The sequence below is a fragment of the Pyrus communis genome, chromosome 2 (assembly GCF_963583255.1).
Source record: "Pyrus communis chromosome 2, drPyrComm1.1, whole genome shotgun sequence".
In the NCBI taxonomy this organism is placed as follows: domain Eukaryota; kingdom Viridiplantae; phylum Streptophyta; class Magnoliopsida; order Rosales; family Rosaceae; genus Pyrus; species Pyrus communis.
In genome coordinates this window covers 7,326,606-7,342,934 of record NC_084804.1, presented here as the reverse complement: position 1 = coordinate 7,342,934, position 16,329 = coordinate 7,326,606, and the positions used below count along the sequence as shown (strand labels likewise).

At 33.9% G+C, this 16,329-nt stretch overlaps 1 protein-coding gene across 1 annotated transcript; it reads left to right on the top strand.

Moving 5' to 3' along the window:
* Positions 1-4,212: 4,212 nt before the first annotated feature.
* LOC137725824 (BOI-related E3 ubiquitin-protein ligase 1-like) lies at positions 4,213-6,052 on the top strand. The gene is made up of 3 exons (XM_068464618.1): positions 4,213-4,468; positions 4,558-4,897; positions 5,133-6,052. The coding sequence occupies exons 1-3, from the start codon at positions 4,404-4,406 to the stop codon at positions 5,709-5,711; spliced, it is 984 nt and encodes a 327-aa protein (XP_068320719.1). The 5' UTR covers positions 4,213-4,403; the 3' UTR covers positions 5,712-6,052.
* Positions 6,053-16,329: the final 10,277 nt, after the last annotated feature.

Genomic DNA, 16,329 nt, shown 5'->3' with positions numbered 1-16,329 from the left:
GTTCTAACGAATAAGGGGAAATAAATAGTGCAGATACAGTCCACATTTCTACAGTCTACTCCACGTACAAATATAATGCAAGGAAAAACAAACGCAATGATGGAATATGCCATTGTTTTCCTTCCTTATTTTTATCCACAAGTTTTTTCTGTCATGTGCTTGGACGGGTTATATATTATTTGGCAAATCGAAGACAAATCTGCTAAGATATCCCATAGCTTTAATATTTAGTTTCCTGCCCTTTTTCACATATTCCAATCCCATATATTTTTTAAGGAATTCAAGAGGTAGAATCCAAAAATATTTTCCTAAACAGTATTAAGGGGGCAACTGATGTGAAGATGGTGGTGGATATGTTACGTACTGGGAACGGCTGTAATGAATCTGCAAAATTGTAGAAGACCCTCAAAGAGTTTAGTAGCTAGGCATCGTTGTGGTGCCGACCAAGAACCCCGTGATGATCAAGTCATAGAGCTTGTAATTCTCCATGACATTCGGGTGATAATCACTTCCCAAATTCCTACAATTGTTTGTTTTTAAGTTTTGTCATAGGCAGACAATATGTCAGCACAGGTTGTGGCTACATTTGCTCGATCGTAGGGAGGACATTCAGTTTTTAAATTTAATATTCTTTTAATTTTTAATTCCCTAAAAAGACAAAAGAGGGCATATTTCTTTATTTTTTTTTTAAAGGGACCAGTGGGTATCGAAGCAACATTTTCATGGACTGAAAAGATTTACAGACGCATTTTAACCTTCTCATAAAATTCTTCTTAAGCACGCCTAATAAGACCAGGCAAACCATACCATGTCCCTTCCCATAAAACTCTAGCCATTTGCAACAAGGTATGGCTCTTCATAAGGAAGACCCTCATCTTATGAGGAGCCATACCTTGTTGCCTAGATAAAAAATGGAGTGGGTTGCCATTGATTCCGTGAGTGCATGTGGTGTGTTGGTATTTAAAGGCATTTTGGTAACAAATGTCAGGTTCTTAGAAAAAAGTTAACATTCGTATTTTTAATGGGGTGTAATTAAAAAATTAGGGTAAACTTGGATAAGTAATGGTGTTTAAATAGAAAAACTCTATTTTTATATGTCTGTGATTTATTTCAATAAAAATTTACCTTCTGAAAGGAAAATCATTTTTTCCGTATTATATATATGTTACTGCTACCAAATAGGCACACATATCACAAATACCAAGCTACTAATTAATATATGTAGCAATCTTAACAATGCAACGTAATATATTTAATGCACCCATTTGGTTTTCATCTATCTCCCTCTTTTATCTATTTCTTGTGCCTTCTTTATGTCATAGGCATTTGCGTTTGCTTGTGTATCTTACCCTAATTTTCTTTTGAGGTGGATAAAGTGAAGCATACGTTACGAACCCTAATGGGATGATGAATGCAAGCAATAATAGATGGAATGAATAAAGAGAGAAAAAGGTGAGGGATAGTGGATATGGGAATCCATCTGTCTTCATTCATATTTGCTATCTTTTTTGGTGGCAACTCCTTTTCCTTTCTTTCCCCTTCTTTATGTTCTCATTTTCTTTCCTATTTCAATTGTGCGTGTTCGTGAGGGAATTAAAGAAGATGTTAGATAGTTTCAGACAAGGTGGGGTTACTGTTCTATCGACTTCATTTCGGTCAATACCCCATAATTTGATTGCATATTTTGGCCCCTCCAATTCAATTATGGTGTCTGAATTAAGAACTTGATGCCAACGTTTTGATTATTTTCGTTGCTGTTAATTTATTTGGGACAACTTCACCATTGACCTTGACCCTATGTTAATGTTCCAGATATTTTGGTGCAACTGCAGGTTGTGAAAAATTGGTGTAGGAAATTCAGAGAAATTGCAATATATATTTCTTTACTTGTTAGGAAAGAATTTAACTGGAATTTAAAAACATACCTGTGATTTTGACTATGAAAAATTGCAATATTATAAAATCAATTGGGACTTATTAGCAAATTACTCCATATGACAGATCTGGAATTAATCACAAGAATTTCTTACCAGCAACCTATTCCAATATAGTTATCAAATAGTCATTGATTTAGTAATAGTACTCTTAACATAGTTGGAGAAATATCAATTTAGACACAGATGAATGTACATGACAATAATATATAAGCGTAACTTTGTTGTTAATGAATTATTTTGTTGAGAATAAAGCTTTGTCGTGGGTGATATTGTGATGTGTGCGAATTATTTCACTGAAATCAAATCAAAAGTGGGTAAAGAGATAAGATACTGGGAAATGAATAACAACACTCTAAAAATAACAGCTATACATGATGAAATAGTTATGGATTTTAAATTACATGAGTCACTTAATACTATGGTTTAATGGTATTCTTATTCATTTATAAGTAAGATTTCTTAGGTTCAATTCTCACAAAAGCAAAATTTGAATCACATTGAAATTGTTTGAATCGTAAATGTTACTGAATTCCCATTCATCACTTGAACAAACCCGATCGAAGGACAAAAATACACTAGTTTCCGATTGCCAATTAGCAAGAGAGAAGTTTCTACGTACCTTCACCACCCTAATGCCATGCTATTTGGCTTGGGTTTCAAGGGGTAATAATCACAGCTACGCAAAGTCTTACAAAGGAAAAGATTATAGTCCTTAAGCAATAATTAATTAAATTGGCATGCACGTGTATGATCCATCCCTACCTGTACATCTTTATTAAATAGTTCAAAGTAAACCATGCTGTGAAATCTAATCAATTTCCTATAAATAAGCAAATGTTTACGTTAAGATTAAATTAATTGTATTACTAAACAAGGACTATGGTGCTCCATTTCGCAAATAAGGACAAATCCCCCTCCCCCCCCCCAAAAAAAACAAAAACAACACAATTCAAAAAGTTGAAAGCCACCATTCACCGTTGACCTTGACCACGATACCACAATACTACCGTGCACCGTGCCACACGAGAAAAATCTACCCGAATCCCTGGTTGTCCGTTAACGGAGACCGCCAGTTAAAGAAAGGAGACAAGGTAGCATAGCAGAACGGGGAAACCGCCCGCGTAAAGGGGGTGTGGGCCTGCATATTTAGGTCCCCCCAGAGAGAATTGGATTCTCTTCGAGGCAATCCCTTGCGATCCTTCTGATCAGTATTAATGAGCCGTTAAATTTTTATCAAACAGTTATAAATAAAGAATATTTTTAAAAATTATAATAATTATAACCGTTAAATTTCTACTGATCCGGATTAGGAGGATTCCAAGAATTTGTCACGAGGTGATCCAATTCTCTCCGTAGGAGGTGGCTAGTGGGTCAGCTTTATTGTATTCACACACGCACACCCGTACACGTGGGACACTCCCTCGTTGGCCCCACAAACCTCCCCTAATCCCATAATAAAAGTTACGTACCCAACGAGTGCTGCTGCTACTTTCGGGAAAAGTCCTCTGCAACTGTACCTTATCGGTGACGTGGCGTATATGCTGCAGGTTTTATTTATTTATTTATTTATATTTTATTTTATTTTTTATTTTTTATCTATAAAACTTTCAATATATTAAAAAACTAGTACAAAACTCACAGGGAACCCGATGAACAAAAAATAGATAAAATAAAAGGTCCAAATAGAAAGAGAGTTGCAGCCCAAAGTCCCTGGAAGTTTCGTAAAATTCCGTCAATGTCCGTGTAAGTTCGGTCCAATTACGGGAAAAACCCACGACGAAATCGAAGAGGGAATGCAAAGTGAAAGGGTAGGTTACGGGTGGTCATTTTAATAACTGTAAAATATTTTATATTCGAATTCAATATATGACGAATTTCATATTAAATTAAATTGTTTATTTTGTAATTTAACCAAATTTTTCATATAAATATATTATTGTATTAAAAAAAAAAAAATAGAAGAACACATTCTGTGACAACTTTTGTTCTTAAAGAGGTTCGTTGTGAGTGAATTATATGAGTTTTTTTTTAATATTTTAATCGAGAATGTAAATCTTTTAATTAAAAAATAAAAAAATTTATTTATTTAATAAAAAAATTTAAATAGAACCAAAATCTGCCACTTCCATGTCTTACAATTGGTTTTTGTGATTCTTTTCAAGTTTACAAAAAAAATTAAATTAAATAAAAATAATAATAATTTTCCCAACAAAAGTTGTATAAAAATAGGATTTTCTTTTTCTTGTTGGAAGACCTTTAACTTTTGCTCCTCTCTCTCTCTCCCTTCACTTTCTCTCTCCTCTCTTTCTGCCTAATAAATTGATTCAGGCTCTCTAATCGCCATCCCTATTGCGTGCTCTTCCCTTCATCATATCCTCATTCTCTTCAAAACCCTCTCATTTTACTTCTCTCCTATCTTCTTCCTCTCACAACAAAAATCACACCAAAAATCTACTCTGTATTTCCATGGCAGTTGAAGCTCAGCACCACCACCATGCAGTTCTAATCCCACCACAACTGATTCCCAACAGGTACTTTCCACCCTCCAAAATAAAATTTCAAAACATGGGTTTTGTTTATTTTTCATTTTTCTGATTTGGGTTGTTCTTAATTTTTGCAGAGATTTCATCAAAACCAACCAAGGAAATCCAAATATTTACAGTGCCCAGATGGATTCCGGCCTTCTTTTGTCGACCGCAATGCCGGAAAATCTGCTTCCGATGTATCAGTCTCCTTTCTATGACGCAAATAAGGCTTCCATGAACAAGGAGGCGGCAGACAGTGGCCTCACATACAACAACATCTCCGCTCCCCGGAAGCGGCCGAGAGAACAATTAATCAATGACTTCAACAATTTTTCAGTCCCTCAAAAGACCAAAATTTCTTCTTTTCTCGACCAAGACATTGCTTTTCAAATCCAACAACAGCAATCTGAGATCGACCACTTCATTGCCCAACATGTAAGTTTTCCACCCTTTTTTACCTCTGTTTTAACCCAACCTTCTTGTAAATTTTCATTTTTTTTTTTTCTAAAGGTTTGGTGCCATTTTTCAATAACTGATGACAAATTTAAAAACCCAGTTTTTTTTTTTTTTTAATCTCGTTCATGTCATCAGGCAGAGAGAATTGCCATGAAATTTAAGATTTTTATTTTTATTTATCTTTTCCTGTACTGATTTTTATTTGGTTTTTCAGACGGAAAAAGTGAGATTGGAACTCGAGGAGCAAAGAAAGCAGCAATCGAGAATGTTAGTATCGGAAATACAGGATAGAATCGTCAAGAAACTGAAAGAGAAAGATGAGGAGATTCAGAGGATGGGAAAGCTCAATTGGGTTCTCCAAGAACGAGTCAAGAGCCTATTCGCCGAGAATCAGATATGGAGGGACTTGGCACAGACAAACGAAGCCACAGCCAATTCCCTACGCACCAATTTAGAGCAAGTCCTGGCGCACGTTAACGACGATCACCACGCCGGCGGCAGCTGTGCCATGGCCACAGCTTTGGCGGATGATGCTCAATCATGCTGCGGGAGCAACGAATACGGGTGGGATATTGAGGCGGTGGACAGCGGAAATGCGGCGGTTGGCGGTGGCGTTCGCGGTGGTTCTGGTGGTGGAGATAGGATGTGCAAGAGTTGTGGGGGGAGAGAGTCAAGGGTGTTGTTGCTGCCATGCAGGCATTTGTGCTTGTGTACAATGTGTGGGTCCACCCTCCTCAATTGCCCTGCATGCAACTCTGTCATCAATGCGAGTGTGCATGTTAATTTCTCTTAGGAATTTTAGTGCTCTGAAAATTGAACAAAAACATTGTCAATACTTTTTGGACAAAAAGAAAAAGAAAAAAATTAGAGTAAAATGTTTTTTCTTGTTTAATTAATTTTTCCTTCTCTATCTTCTTCTCTTTGGATAGATAAAATTTCCATAATTTTTTTCAATTTTATTTCTTTTAGAGTAATGTGCATGATGAGTTCATACCTAATCGGTCTCATTGCATCAAGTTATTTCCTTTGATAGGCTTGATGCCACATTGGGTTGTCATCCAAAAGCACGAGAATTTTGCAATGCACAAATTGCATTGTACGGCTGGATTCCTATAACTGAATTTTGATAATTTAGATTTATACGTTCAAACATTAATACATCTTATATCTCGATATTCCATACAAATGTCCTTCCAAAGCAAGGAAAATGAAATTATCAAACTCTTACCTAGCCCATATTTTAACTTTTTAACTTAAGGTATGCCCTTGCTTATCAAATTTAGTGTGGTAAGGAATCTATACAGGATGGGAAAGCTTCTTGGGTGGTGGGTTGAATATATGTTGTAAAGAACACGATGCATGTGAAATGAGGGCACCTGTGATGTTGCTGTTCACTGTTTCAGGTTCATGCATTATTATGCAGATGCAGCAGGCAGCAGCAATGCCAAAGCCTTTTAAAAGTTGGGATGACGGACCTAAATATGTCATAAAAAGCAAAGGTTAAAAATGGAGGATGCCAACAATCGTGATGCGTCAAAATTTGCATCATTGTGTTCATCTACTCCAATGTGGGGACCTCCTTTACTATTCAATTGCTCTTTCGTAGCTTTCCCAACTTTTCATCCGTTTCTCTTTTTCTGTTGTAGTTATCTTTTCCAAATTTTGGTTTTTTTGGGAATTTCCTTTACCACTCTTTCTTGGGGTGTGAGTTTGAGTACTTCTGTGAACTTTTCTCATTGTTTTCTTGGGGGAGTTCCAGTCATTTTGTGCTTCAGAAATTTTGGTTTTTGTTCCACGTTGTTAATCACATTTACATAGAGTAGTGGGCAATACCATTAATTGAGAGTCGTGAACAAAAATAATTTCTACATACCAGGGCATAGAAAAATAGTGCTCTAATCTAGGCAGGTTTAAGTCTCTAAGCTAATATAATTCGATCCGTTTGATTGATTACTTTGGTTAAAAATAGAACTCAAGTCGATTAGGTGTTAGAAGATTTTTAAGTCCTTTAAATTTGAGTTTAACTCGAATCGTGATTCATACATGTTGGTAAGCTAAACTCGATCCAAACTGACCCCGATTCAAACTAAACTCAACGGCTTAATTAACATTAATTCATACACAACCCAACTTTGCTTATTCTCAGCTATATAATAATTTGCCAGTCCCATTTGTATTTGATTAGGGTTTCCACTATTGTCCAATAATGCTATCAAGTTGGGCACTATCTCAATGAAAAATGGCAATCATGACGATTGACGAACACTTTGCTTGTTGAAGAAAATATAGGTTTTGAAGGATGCCAAAATCTATACTTCTCTTATGATCATGGGAACACCACAAACCAAATTATTTTGCTTTTTTCTGGAAAAAAAAAATAATAATTTAAGTAATTAGACAATCATTAAACATGCGCAAATATAAAATGGAAAAACATGATCGATCTTTCTTGTACTTCTCAATTGAGAGATGAATCGAAATGATAATGTTTTCAAATCCTCCCCCCCCCCCCCCCCCCCCCACCATGTCCTTATACCCTTTCCTTTTTAACTATTTTATGCCATCTTTTGATTCTTTATCTGTGAGTTCTTTCCTTTTCGATGTCTCAAGTTTATTTCTTACAAAAGCACAAAGGACACTGTAATTGAAAGGTGACCCGTATCCAACGTATATATTACTCATTTGTCTAATCAGTAGTCACCAGCCTCTCTCTCTCTCTCTCTCTAAATTGATTGTGTTTGCATGTAGTCGTGTTAGCTGGAATGTGTTTTACATTCAAATACTAAAATCTGGGGGAGCAGCTGCAGGAGCTAAGGACTCATAAAGTAATGATTTGGTATCTTGAAATTTGGTGACTAATTTTTAGTTGTTAGATCCTTAATCAAAAATACAATAATAAAAATAGCCATGAATTTCGGAGAACCAGTTTCAAAGCATAGGATACCGGGATTAGGAACAATAGAATTTTAGTATAAAGCATATATTACCCTGAACTCTAATAATTTTTTTTCTATACAAAGTCTAAACAAATTTAGAAAGGAAAAAAGTCAAAATTGTTTACGCATTATCAAAACTACTTTTGTTCTTTTTTTTCTTTCTAGATGATCAATACATGTGACAATCTACAACCACGCGTAACTCATGCTCAAGGCTCATATCCATTATCTTTCTAGTTTCTACTTGCAACAGCAAAAGTGGAATGATCTTGCACATTCAATATATAATGCACCAGAAGAACGTCACCATGCCGTGAATTTCTCTTCTCCAACCACATGTTGAAAGTTGAAACTCTGTTTTCCTTACTATAAATAAATAAAAGAAAATACAAACTATTATTATATAAGAATAAGGTTTTGGTACAAAATAAATAAATCAATAAGTAGTTTCGAATCGACCGTAAACCTTAACTCAAGCGGCATGAAACGCGAGATGAAGAGGACAGCGATTCTAGGGTTTCATAAGGTTTTGCTTTCTATCAAAAGAGAAATACAATTCGTTATTAGAAAGAACATTAGACCCAAAATTAGCTTCTTAAAACACATGTTGAAGTTCTATATTAATTCCATGCAAGTAACAGATCTCGATTTCGTTCCCAAAATTAATTATTTGACTCAAAAATTTATTTGAATGCTTTGTTATAACTGCCTTTGTTTTTCTCTTTTTAATAAATGCATGTCACAACCTGCAACACGACTAATCGATCCATGCACCAAGAGCCAATTCAGTTTATGTCTACTCGCAACAACAAAAACTCAATGACTCTATTGAATTTAATTCACAAGAATACCGACTATAACGTCAGCCCAGAAACCACCCGCTTCTATTCAAAATCATAATAAATGAAAAATCAGTCATCCTGAGAAGTCTTTAAAGATTAAGAAATTATAATAAACGAGTTCATACTCGAGCCATCAATCAAAGAATCTTGCAGAACAATAAAGTTGCGTGGTACATTTGGTTTTGTTATTTTATTTAAGGTTTATGTTTAATAATTTCAAGAAACTTAGTATAAGTTGCCTGATTTTACTATAGATAATGTTAGAGAGATCAAAATTTTAAATCAAATTTGCAATCAAATGATGTGTCACAAGTAGAAAATAAGCACGTTAATCAACCTTAAGTAATAATCCAATAGCCAACAATCAAATTTGGTTTAAAAATTTTGATCTCTCTAGTATTATCCTTTGCTATAGGCAAGTTGTGGTCGTCATGAAGTCAATATGATTCCTTATAAGAGCTCCGAAGATGAACTGATAGAGTTTAGTTATTGGATCTAAAGTCAAATAATGCTTGGAATCACGATGTCCTTCTCTGCATAGTTCAAATAAGAGCTTGATTCGAAAGTTTTAGTCTGTCATATGATCTTGCAACGATTGATTATTAGTTTTTAATCATCTGTCTCCTTCAATTTCTTGCTACATCTAAAGTTATTACTGTGGAGTTTCATATTTTTTGTTTGCAACTACTTCCTATTGAGGTCATATTTTTAATTTTGTTGATTGAGTATAGTATTCACCCTTCTCTTATATAAAATATGATTTTTCTGTCTTTTTTTTTTTTTTTTTTTTTTTTCTTTTTAACCAAAAAACCTCCAACAGTAAATTTTAGGTTTGATTCCCTTTTAATTTAACAAGAAAAAGGAGAAGAAAAAAAAACAAAAAAAGAAGCTTGAGATCTTCTTAACCATAATCTTTGAATTTTTTAAGTGCATTGCCAAAGCTAGGTTTTTATTTATCTTTTCTCTACAGAGAAACAATACTTTATTCCAAATTTGTGGTGCCTGCAATAATATGGTAGCAATAAACAAAGTATCAAAAGTGAAAACAGCGCTCGCGTTTGTTCTTGTTTTGCTTTCCCATTTACAGTCACATGATGAATGATAACATCAACAGTAACCTGAAATTTCAGGCAAAATAGTACGTGATTTTTACAGTGTTTAATATTGTCTACCATTACTCCATGCGCACGAAGAAAACAAGAATAAAGTTGTAGTAGACGAACATAATTAGCTAGTGGGAGGGTGGGAGTGTTGTTTAGCTAATGACGTGGGCATGTGCCAAAGTGCAAACTCACATGACACGTCAGACTATACCACGGATGTGATCCGACTTGAAATATATTGGTGGGCCATCACACGGTCCTATTATTATAAATATTGCTTGGTTTCAGAGCAGGCCATTATCAGCAAGAGAGGGAACTCATCAGATTATTTCTGAAAATTCATTAATTATATCTGTTCATTATAAATTATACAATTAATTTTTATTAAGTATTATTTATATTTAATTTTAAATAAAATTTATAATAATTTTTAATTGCAGAATGTACAATAAACATATATAATTTAAGAATTTCAAGAATTCTCACAATAAAAGATCTTTGAAATCTTCACAAGGAGAATGCTGCAAGTATCTCACTCCATTATCAGCAAATTCAGCAAAATGGTGCAACTGCCATAAAGTATTTGACTGTCCCAAACATGAAACAAGAGGGAGATAAAAAATAAAATACATTGTATTATTGTGTGTCTTGTAGCTAGGGTTGTGCTTTGTGGCACTCGCACGCCAACCCCTGAATGAAACGAGATTAAAAATAATTAGGAGTATTTAAATACTTTGATAGGGAACTGCAGCCAGTACGAGTCCGACTAAGTACCATATATATAACATTGAAAAGTATGACTTTTTTTTTTTAAATATTTCTATGCTTTTTCTGGTCTTTTTTTTTTTTTTTTTTTTTTTTTTTTTTTAGGATCAAAATCCATTTACTTTTATGATTAAGTTATTAATCAAAGATTGTGTATGATTGTGGTACACACAAGAAGATGAACGAGTGAGATCGTGATATTTTGTAAGGTAATTTATAAAATGATGAATTTACTAATCTTAGTTATTGAAATTAAATTAGTTCATATGTCGTTAATATTTAAACCGAAACATCCTTCTTAATTGATTTTGTAAATTCATCATTCAATAATTTCCCACACGTACTTAGTGATTCCAAAGTTTTTTTATTTTTTTACTAAAACACAGTTATTAGTGTACAAGATTAACACAAAACTGTCGAGATCGCTATGTAGTAATTTTTTTTGTCATCTAAACACAGTTATGACTGTAATAACTCATTTGTCACCAAACCTGATGCCCTTGGGCTAACCTTTTCTTCGTTAAGCATTTCTTTTCAGAACTCTAAATACTAAATCCTGGTTAAGCATGCATATTAAAAACTCCTCGCTCATAGATATTTGTTCTTTTCAATTAAAATTGAGAAATTAGATTCCGATTATTTTCTTCCAATTTGCATTCAGGTCCCATCAGTGATCTTATATCTATATAGCAGTGAATGAGAGTTGTCTATTATTGTACTCACGTATGGTACACAACAATAATACATGCAGCATGCAGCCAAATAATACCTCACGTTCATAATTTAATTACTTCCTTACTATCGCAACCATTTTGGTCCCATAGTTCGTGCGCAGTATGTACCACCTAATCTCCTCCTTCGGCTACAGCTTGTGAGTCTTATACCTCAACCTAATTTCCTTGACCCAACTGACTGTAATCCTGTCCCTTAACTCGAATTATTACATTTCTCTTCTATTTGCTTTTGCAATATTGTTTTTCTTCATCCTTTGTGTGTGTGTGTGTATATATATGTATTGTTTTTGTTTATTGTTTCAATAGTGTCTTGGAAAATAACTTTGCACATAAATATTAATTAGGAATCTCCTACTCCACTAGTGCAACCACTTATGACAGATCCAGCAAAAAGATCAGAAGAAACCAAAAAAAAAAACAAAGATGATGTTATCATGTTAGGTACACAAGATAAAGCATGAGCCTTGAGATGGTAAATTACATGTAATCAGATATTGTCTCCACGGGCTGCTTTTACTCTCATGGGTCATAGGGTTTTGTGATCTCATTCACATCTAAGAAAAAAAAAAAGAGAAGGGCGCGGGAGAACCCCAAAAATACGCCAAAGGGACTAGCAGAAAGCTCACGTTAATAGGCCTGTCAGCGTCCAGTGTCTCCACATTATAGCTAGTGTGTGTGTATTGATATTGATGGGTTCACATTTATTTTAACTTTTATATATGATAGGTGGGCATGCTTGGTGAATAACGAAACCGGATTCAAATAAATTGAGTTTTTTAAACAAAGAATTCGGACCGTTAAAATTTAATTCAACAGCTACAAATAAAATGATTCTTTAAAAATTATAATAATTATAATCATTTAATCAAATTTCAACCATTTGAATCTTTTCATCCTTAAACTCAGTTTATTTGAATTCCGATTCCGTGAATAACGTGCAGGAGGAATAGTTGGGCACCACCGATAGACTTCGCGTTGGGAGGTTCAGATCAAGCAGGGTCCTGCAGAGCTGACGGGTACAATGCCGACAAAATTAGGTTTGGCAGCACTACTGTGTCGTAGTCTAATTACTAATCCAAAAGAAAAACGTAGTCAATTTTTTTGAGTAATCGCTTGCTATCGGCTGATTCCTGGTCTTTTTCTTTTTTCTTTTTAGAGCACATTCTCAATGAGTGGCTCTATACAGGGCTTAAAAAGTGATGAATATGGTTCATTTTAAGAGTATGATTTTCTCTTTTTTTTCTTTTTTTTTCTTTTTTTATTTGAAAGATCATAATTAAGTCATGTTAGTATCTTATATCAATTTTTTGAGGTTTTTTAACTTTGGTCTTTCAAGAAGATTGAAATTTGATAAAAACCTAGTGTTAGATTACATATTGGTTATAGTCCCTTGATGTGTCCTTAACTCAAATTAATTAATTTGTTTTTTATTCAATGTCTCCCATTAAATATTTAAATTTATTAATACACATTTTAATTTATTTTTTGACCATTTTTTTAATTTATTAGTTTTATTTAGCATTCTTCAAACTTGAAAGACTCAATATTGAATTAATGTACCAAAATTTAGTACTGAAATGTATATGCAATGAAATGTAAGCTATTGAATTAATGTACCTAAATGTATGTACCGAAATGTTTGCACCAAAATGTATTATATTGAATTAAGTACCTAAATGTTTGTATTAAAATGTATGTACCGAAACGTGTGTACCTAAATGTATGCACCGAAATGCATTATTATGAATTTAATGTACCTAAATGAAAAAAACAAAGTACATCGAAATACATTGTATAACAAAATTAGTTTATCTAATGTTTACAGCAAAATATATTACGATGAATGAAATAAAAATTAGAACTGTAATGAATTATAATTAATACATTAAAATTAGGAAGAAAAAGAGAAATAATTAAAGCATCAAAATATAATTAATAAATGGGGTGATTAATGTGTCAAGGGACTAAAATAAGATTTTGATCTTACTCAAGGTTTTATTCTAAAAGTCATCTTTGCTAAGGATTAAAATGAAGTTTCCTAATTTTTTTTATATAAAGAGAAAATAACAAAATGGAAAGTGTGAGAGGAGAGGAGGGGAATATGAGGGAAGAGAATCATACTCCCATTAGAGCACTTCCAGTGTGTTTGCTCCCCTTGGCAATAGGCAATTCAATCCTCTCAAGTGAATAGGAACTACTTTTAGCAAACAGTAATTGTCTATTACATCTCCATCCCAATATTGAATAGCTTAGACAATTTGTATTAAAATATTAGTATTTTTTATTTTATAAAATAATAAAAAATATTTTTATTTTTAATTTTGGATAGGATTTTTAATCGATCCCGTCACGCCAAGTGTCATTATTTGAAAGTACAATTTTTGTGGATAAATTATGATAAGATTTTTTAATCAATTCTGTAGCACGACATGTCCTTACCTGTATAATATTTTTTTAACTTTAATTAGCTTAATTAATCTTAATTGTTGGATTACACAAAAAATAAAATCCAACCGTTCATATTGTGACATGTGTTCCACAGTAACATTTCTAATTTTTTTTTCTTATTATTTTTTTAATTTTTAAAGCCAAAAAACGTGGATCGTTGATCTGGAAATCAACAAGTCCAGATTCAATGGTAACTGAGTGAGACTGACACGCGAGCCCCACCGTCTGAAAATATGTCGAAGACATGCCCCCACACTGGCGCGTTGCTCACGCGCTTGACACAATTTTTTTTTTGAACGTGACTAACGTTAGCCTAACGTCACTTCCCCTTTCAGGCACCTGGACCTTGGAATTCAGCCTGACCTTTCCCACGGGTTCCCCTCAAACCAATTGCCCTACTGGCCTGGCGCGACTTTGGGGGGCAATTGGATTGGATTTGTTGCCAATCCACCACAGTGGAGTTGCTCTTATGGAGCTCTGATGAATCTTTAGGGATCTATAAAAGAATATCTTCCAATGAGGGGCTATTTAGTTTCAGGCTTTATATGAGGCTATATATATTTATTTATGTAATAATTTCATTACGTAATAAAATTCTTTTGTGTTAATTTTTCTCTTAAGTTTATTTTTAGAAGTGTTAGTTGAAAAAAAATTTATGAATTTCAACCTAAAAAATTTCAAATTCTAACGAAGTTAGATTTAATCACTTATGAACCGTTAGATTAGGTTCTCTTATCTTAATCTTATATGTTGGTTTGTTTCTCTGGAATCAGACAAGATAATATTTCATCTAATAACTAAATATTGTAATTCCCTTGCAATTTACGTATGTTGTTTGTTTATGTCTTCGATTTAGGTCTCTAAACTTCCAATGTCATTTTAGTATGTACTGTGTTTTTATTTGAAAATTAATAAAAGTATGCCTTTTTAGTAGAACATCTTATATCATTATTCAGCATTAGAATACAAATAAAATGGAGGAGGACCTTTGGTCCAAAAAATATGTAAACAAAAAGAATTAAAAAAAAAAAAAAGAAGAATAAAATGAGAGTATAAGTGTATTTGCAAGTGGTGAGAGAGTGGTAGAATTGGCTCACATGGGTAGTTACTTTTAGGGGTTGGCATAAAAACCGTGAAACTACGAAACTGAATCGAACTGCGACAAAATAAACCATAAAAACTGCATTGACAAGAAAAGGTCAACTTAGGTTCAAGAACCGGACCGAACCGTTTAGACTAGTTCCGGTTCTATTTTTCATGTTGGCAACCACGCAGAATCGAACTGAAACATAAATATAAATAATTAATTAAATTTAATAGTATACACGTGTCACTAAATGAGTGTGATCCCCAAATTTAGTAGCTCACAAGCTCTCTCCAAGAGATCGAGATTCACACAAGGATCAATCTGGCAATTGCAGTAAGCCTTCTTTACATCCGACAATTTAATAGTTGTGATGCTTCGTTCTTGAAATTTTCACTACTGTCTTGCTTTTCCACCAAAAGTCTTACCATATACCCTAGTTTTTCATCAGCCCTCTCAAGGCAATTGGCAAGCTTGCAAAGTTCTTGTTTTGGTGTCTGTGTCATCACATTTAGGAGACAACCACATAAACGCTCATCTAGTGTTATACCAATTCTAGAATGCAAGCATGCAAAAAAATAAATAAATACAAGTAAACTTTAAATACTATTTTGATTTAGTATTCAAATGATTTAGCCTTTGAAATCGTAAACTGGCATGAAACGAATCGTACAGTTTTAGTAATACATTTAAGCGGAACTGCACCGAATCAAACTGTAGATATTTTTAGGTTCCTGTTCTGGTTTGTAGGTGGAATCGCAACGTGCCCAACACTAGCTATTTTTCTTGTGGGACCCATTGCTTTTTGGGAGTAGATGTAGCCAAATTTTTTGCTACCTAATAGCAGTTCCACTGGAGGTGGAATAGCCCAGCATCCAGTTAAAAAACCAGGCTGGCACCCTGTCAATTCACTCTAACCTAGCAACTTGCATGGCACCCAGCCCAAGCTGTTCTCTGGGCCAGCCCAAAATTGACAGACCAAGGAGTTGGGCTATTTGCTTGGCACATGCAGCTCACTCGCAAGTGGGCACGAGTAGGGGACAAAGGTGCAGGCGGCAGGGCCCGTTGTCAGCCCACTTGTGCTTCACTCGGAAAGAGGCAACGTGGCCCTCTCAATGCCGTTAGATTTCCAACGGCTAGTTTTTGTAGACCGTTGGATTTCCAAACGTAAAAAAAATTTATATTTGACTTTTAAAATGGACCGTCCGATCACGTATCAACGGTCCACATTTTTTTTCACCAAAAATAAAAATAAAAAAAATAAATAAAGGCCCAATGGTCAGAATTATGACTGTTGGCCACGTGGCAACGCCTTGGCTCTTGGATTTAAATATTATTCAAATCCAAAGGTCCAAATTAATTAACTATATTAAAATTTATTAAAAATTATGAAAAGATACAGTAAAATTATTAAAAAATACAGAAAATTTTTTAAAAAGTTATTTTTTTCTTTCTATAAATACCTAATCCTCATCTTCCATCTTACACCACATTTCAAT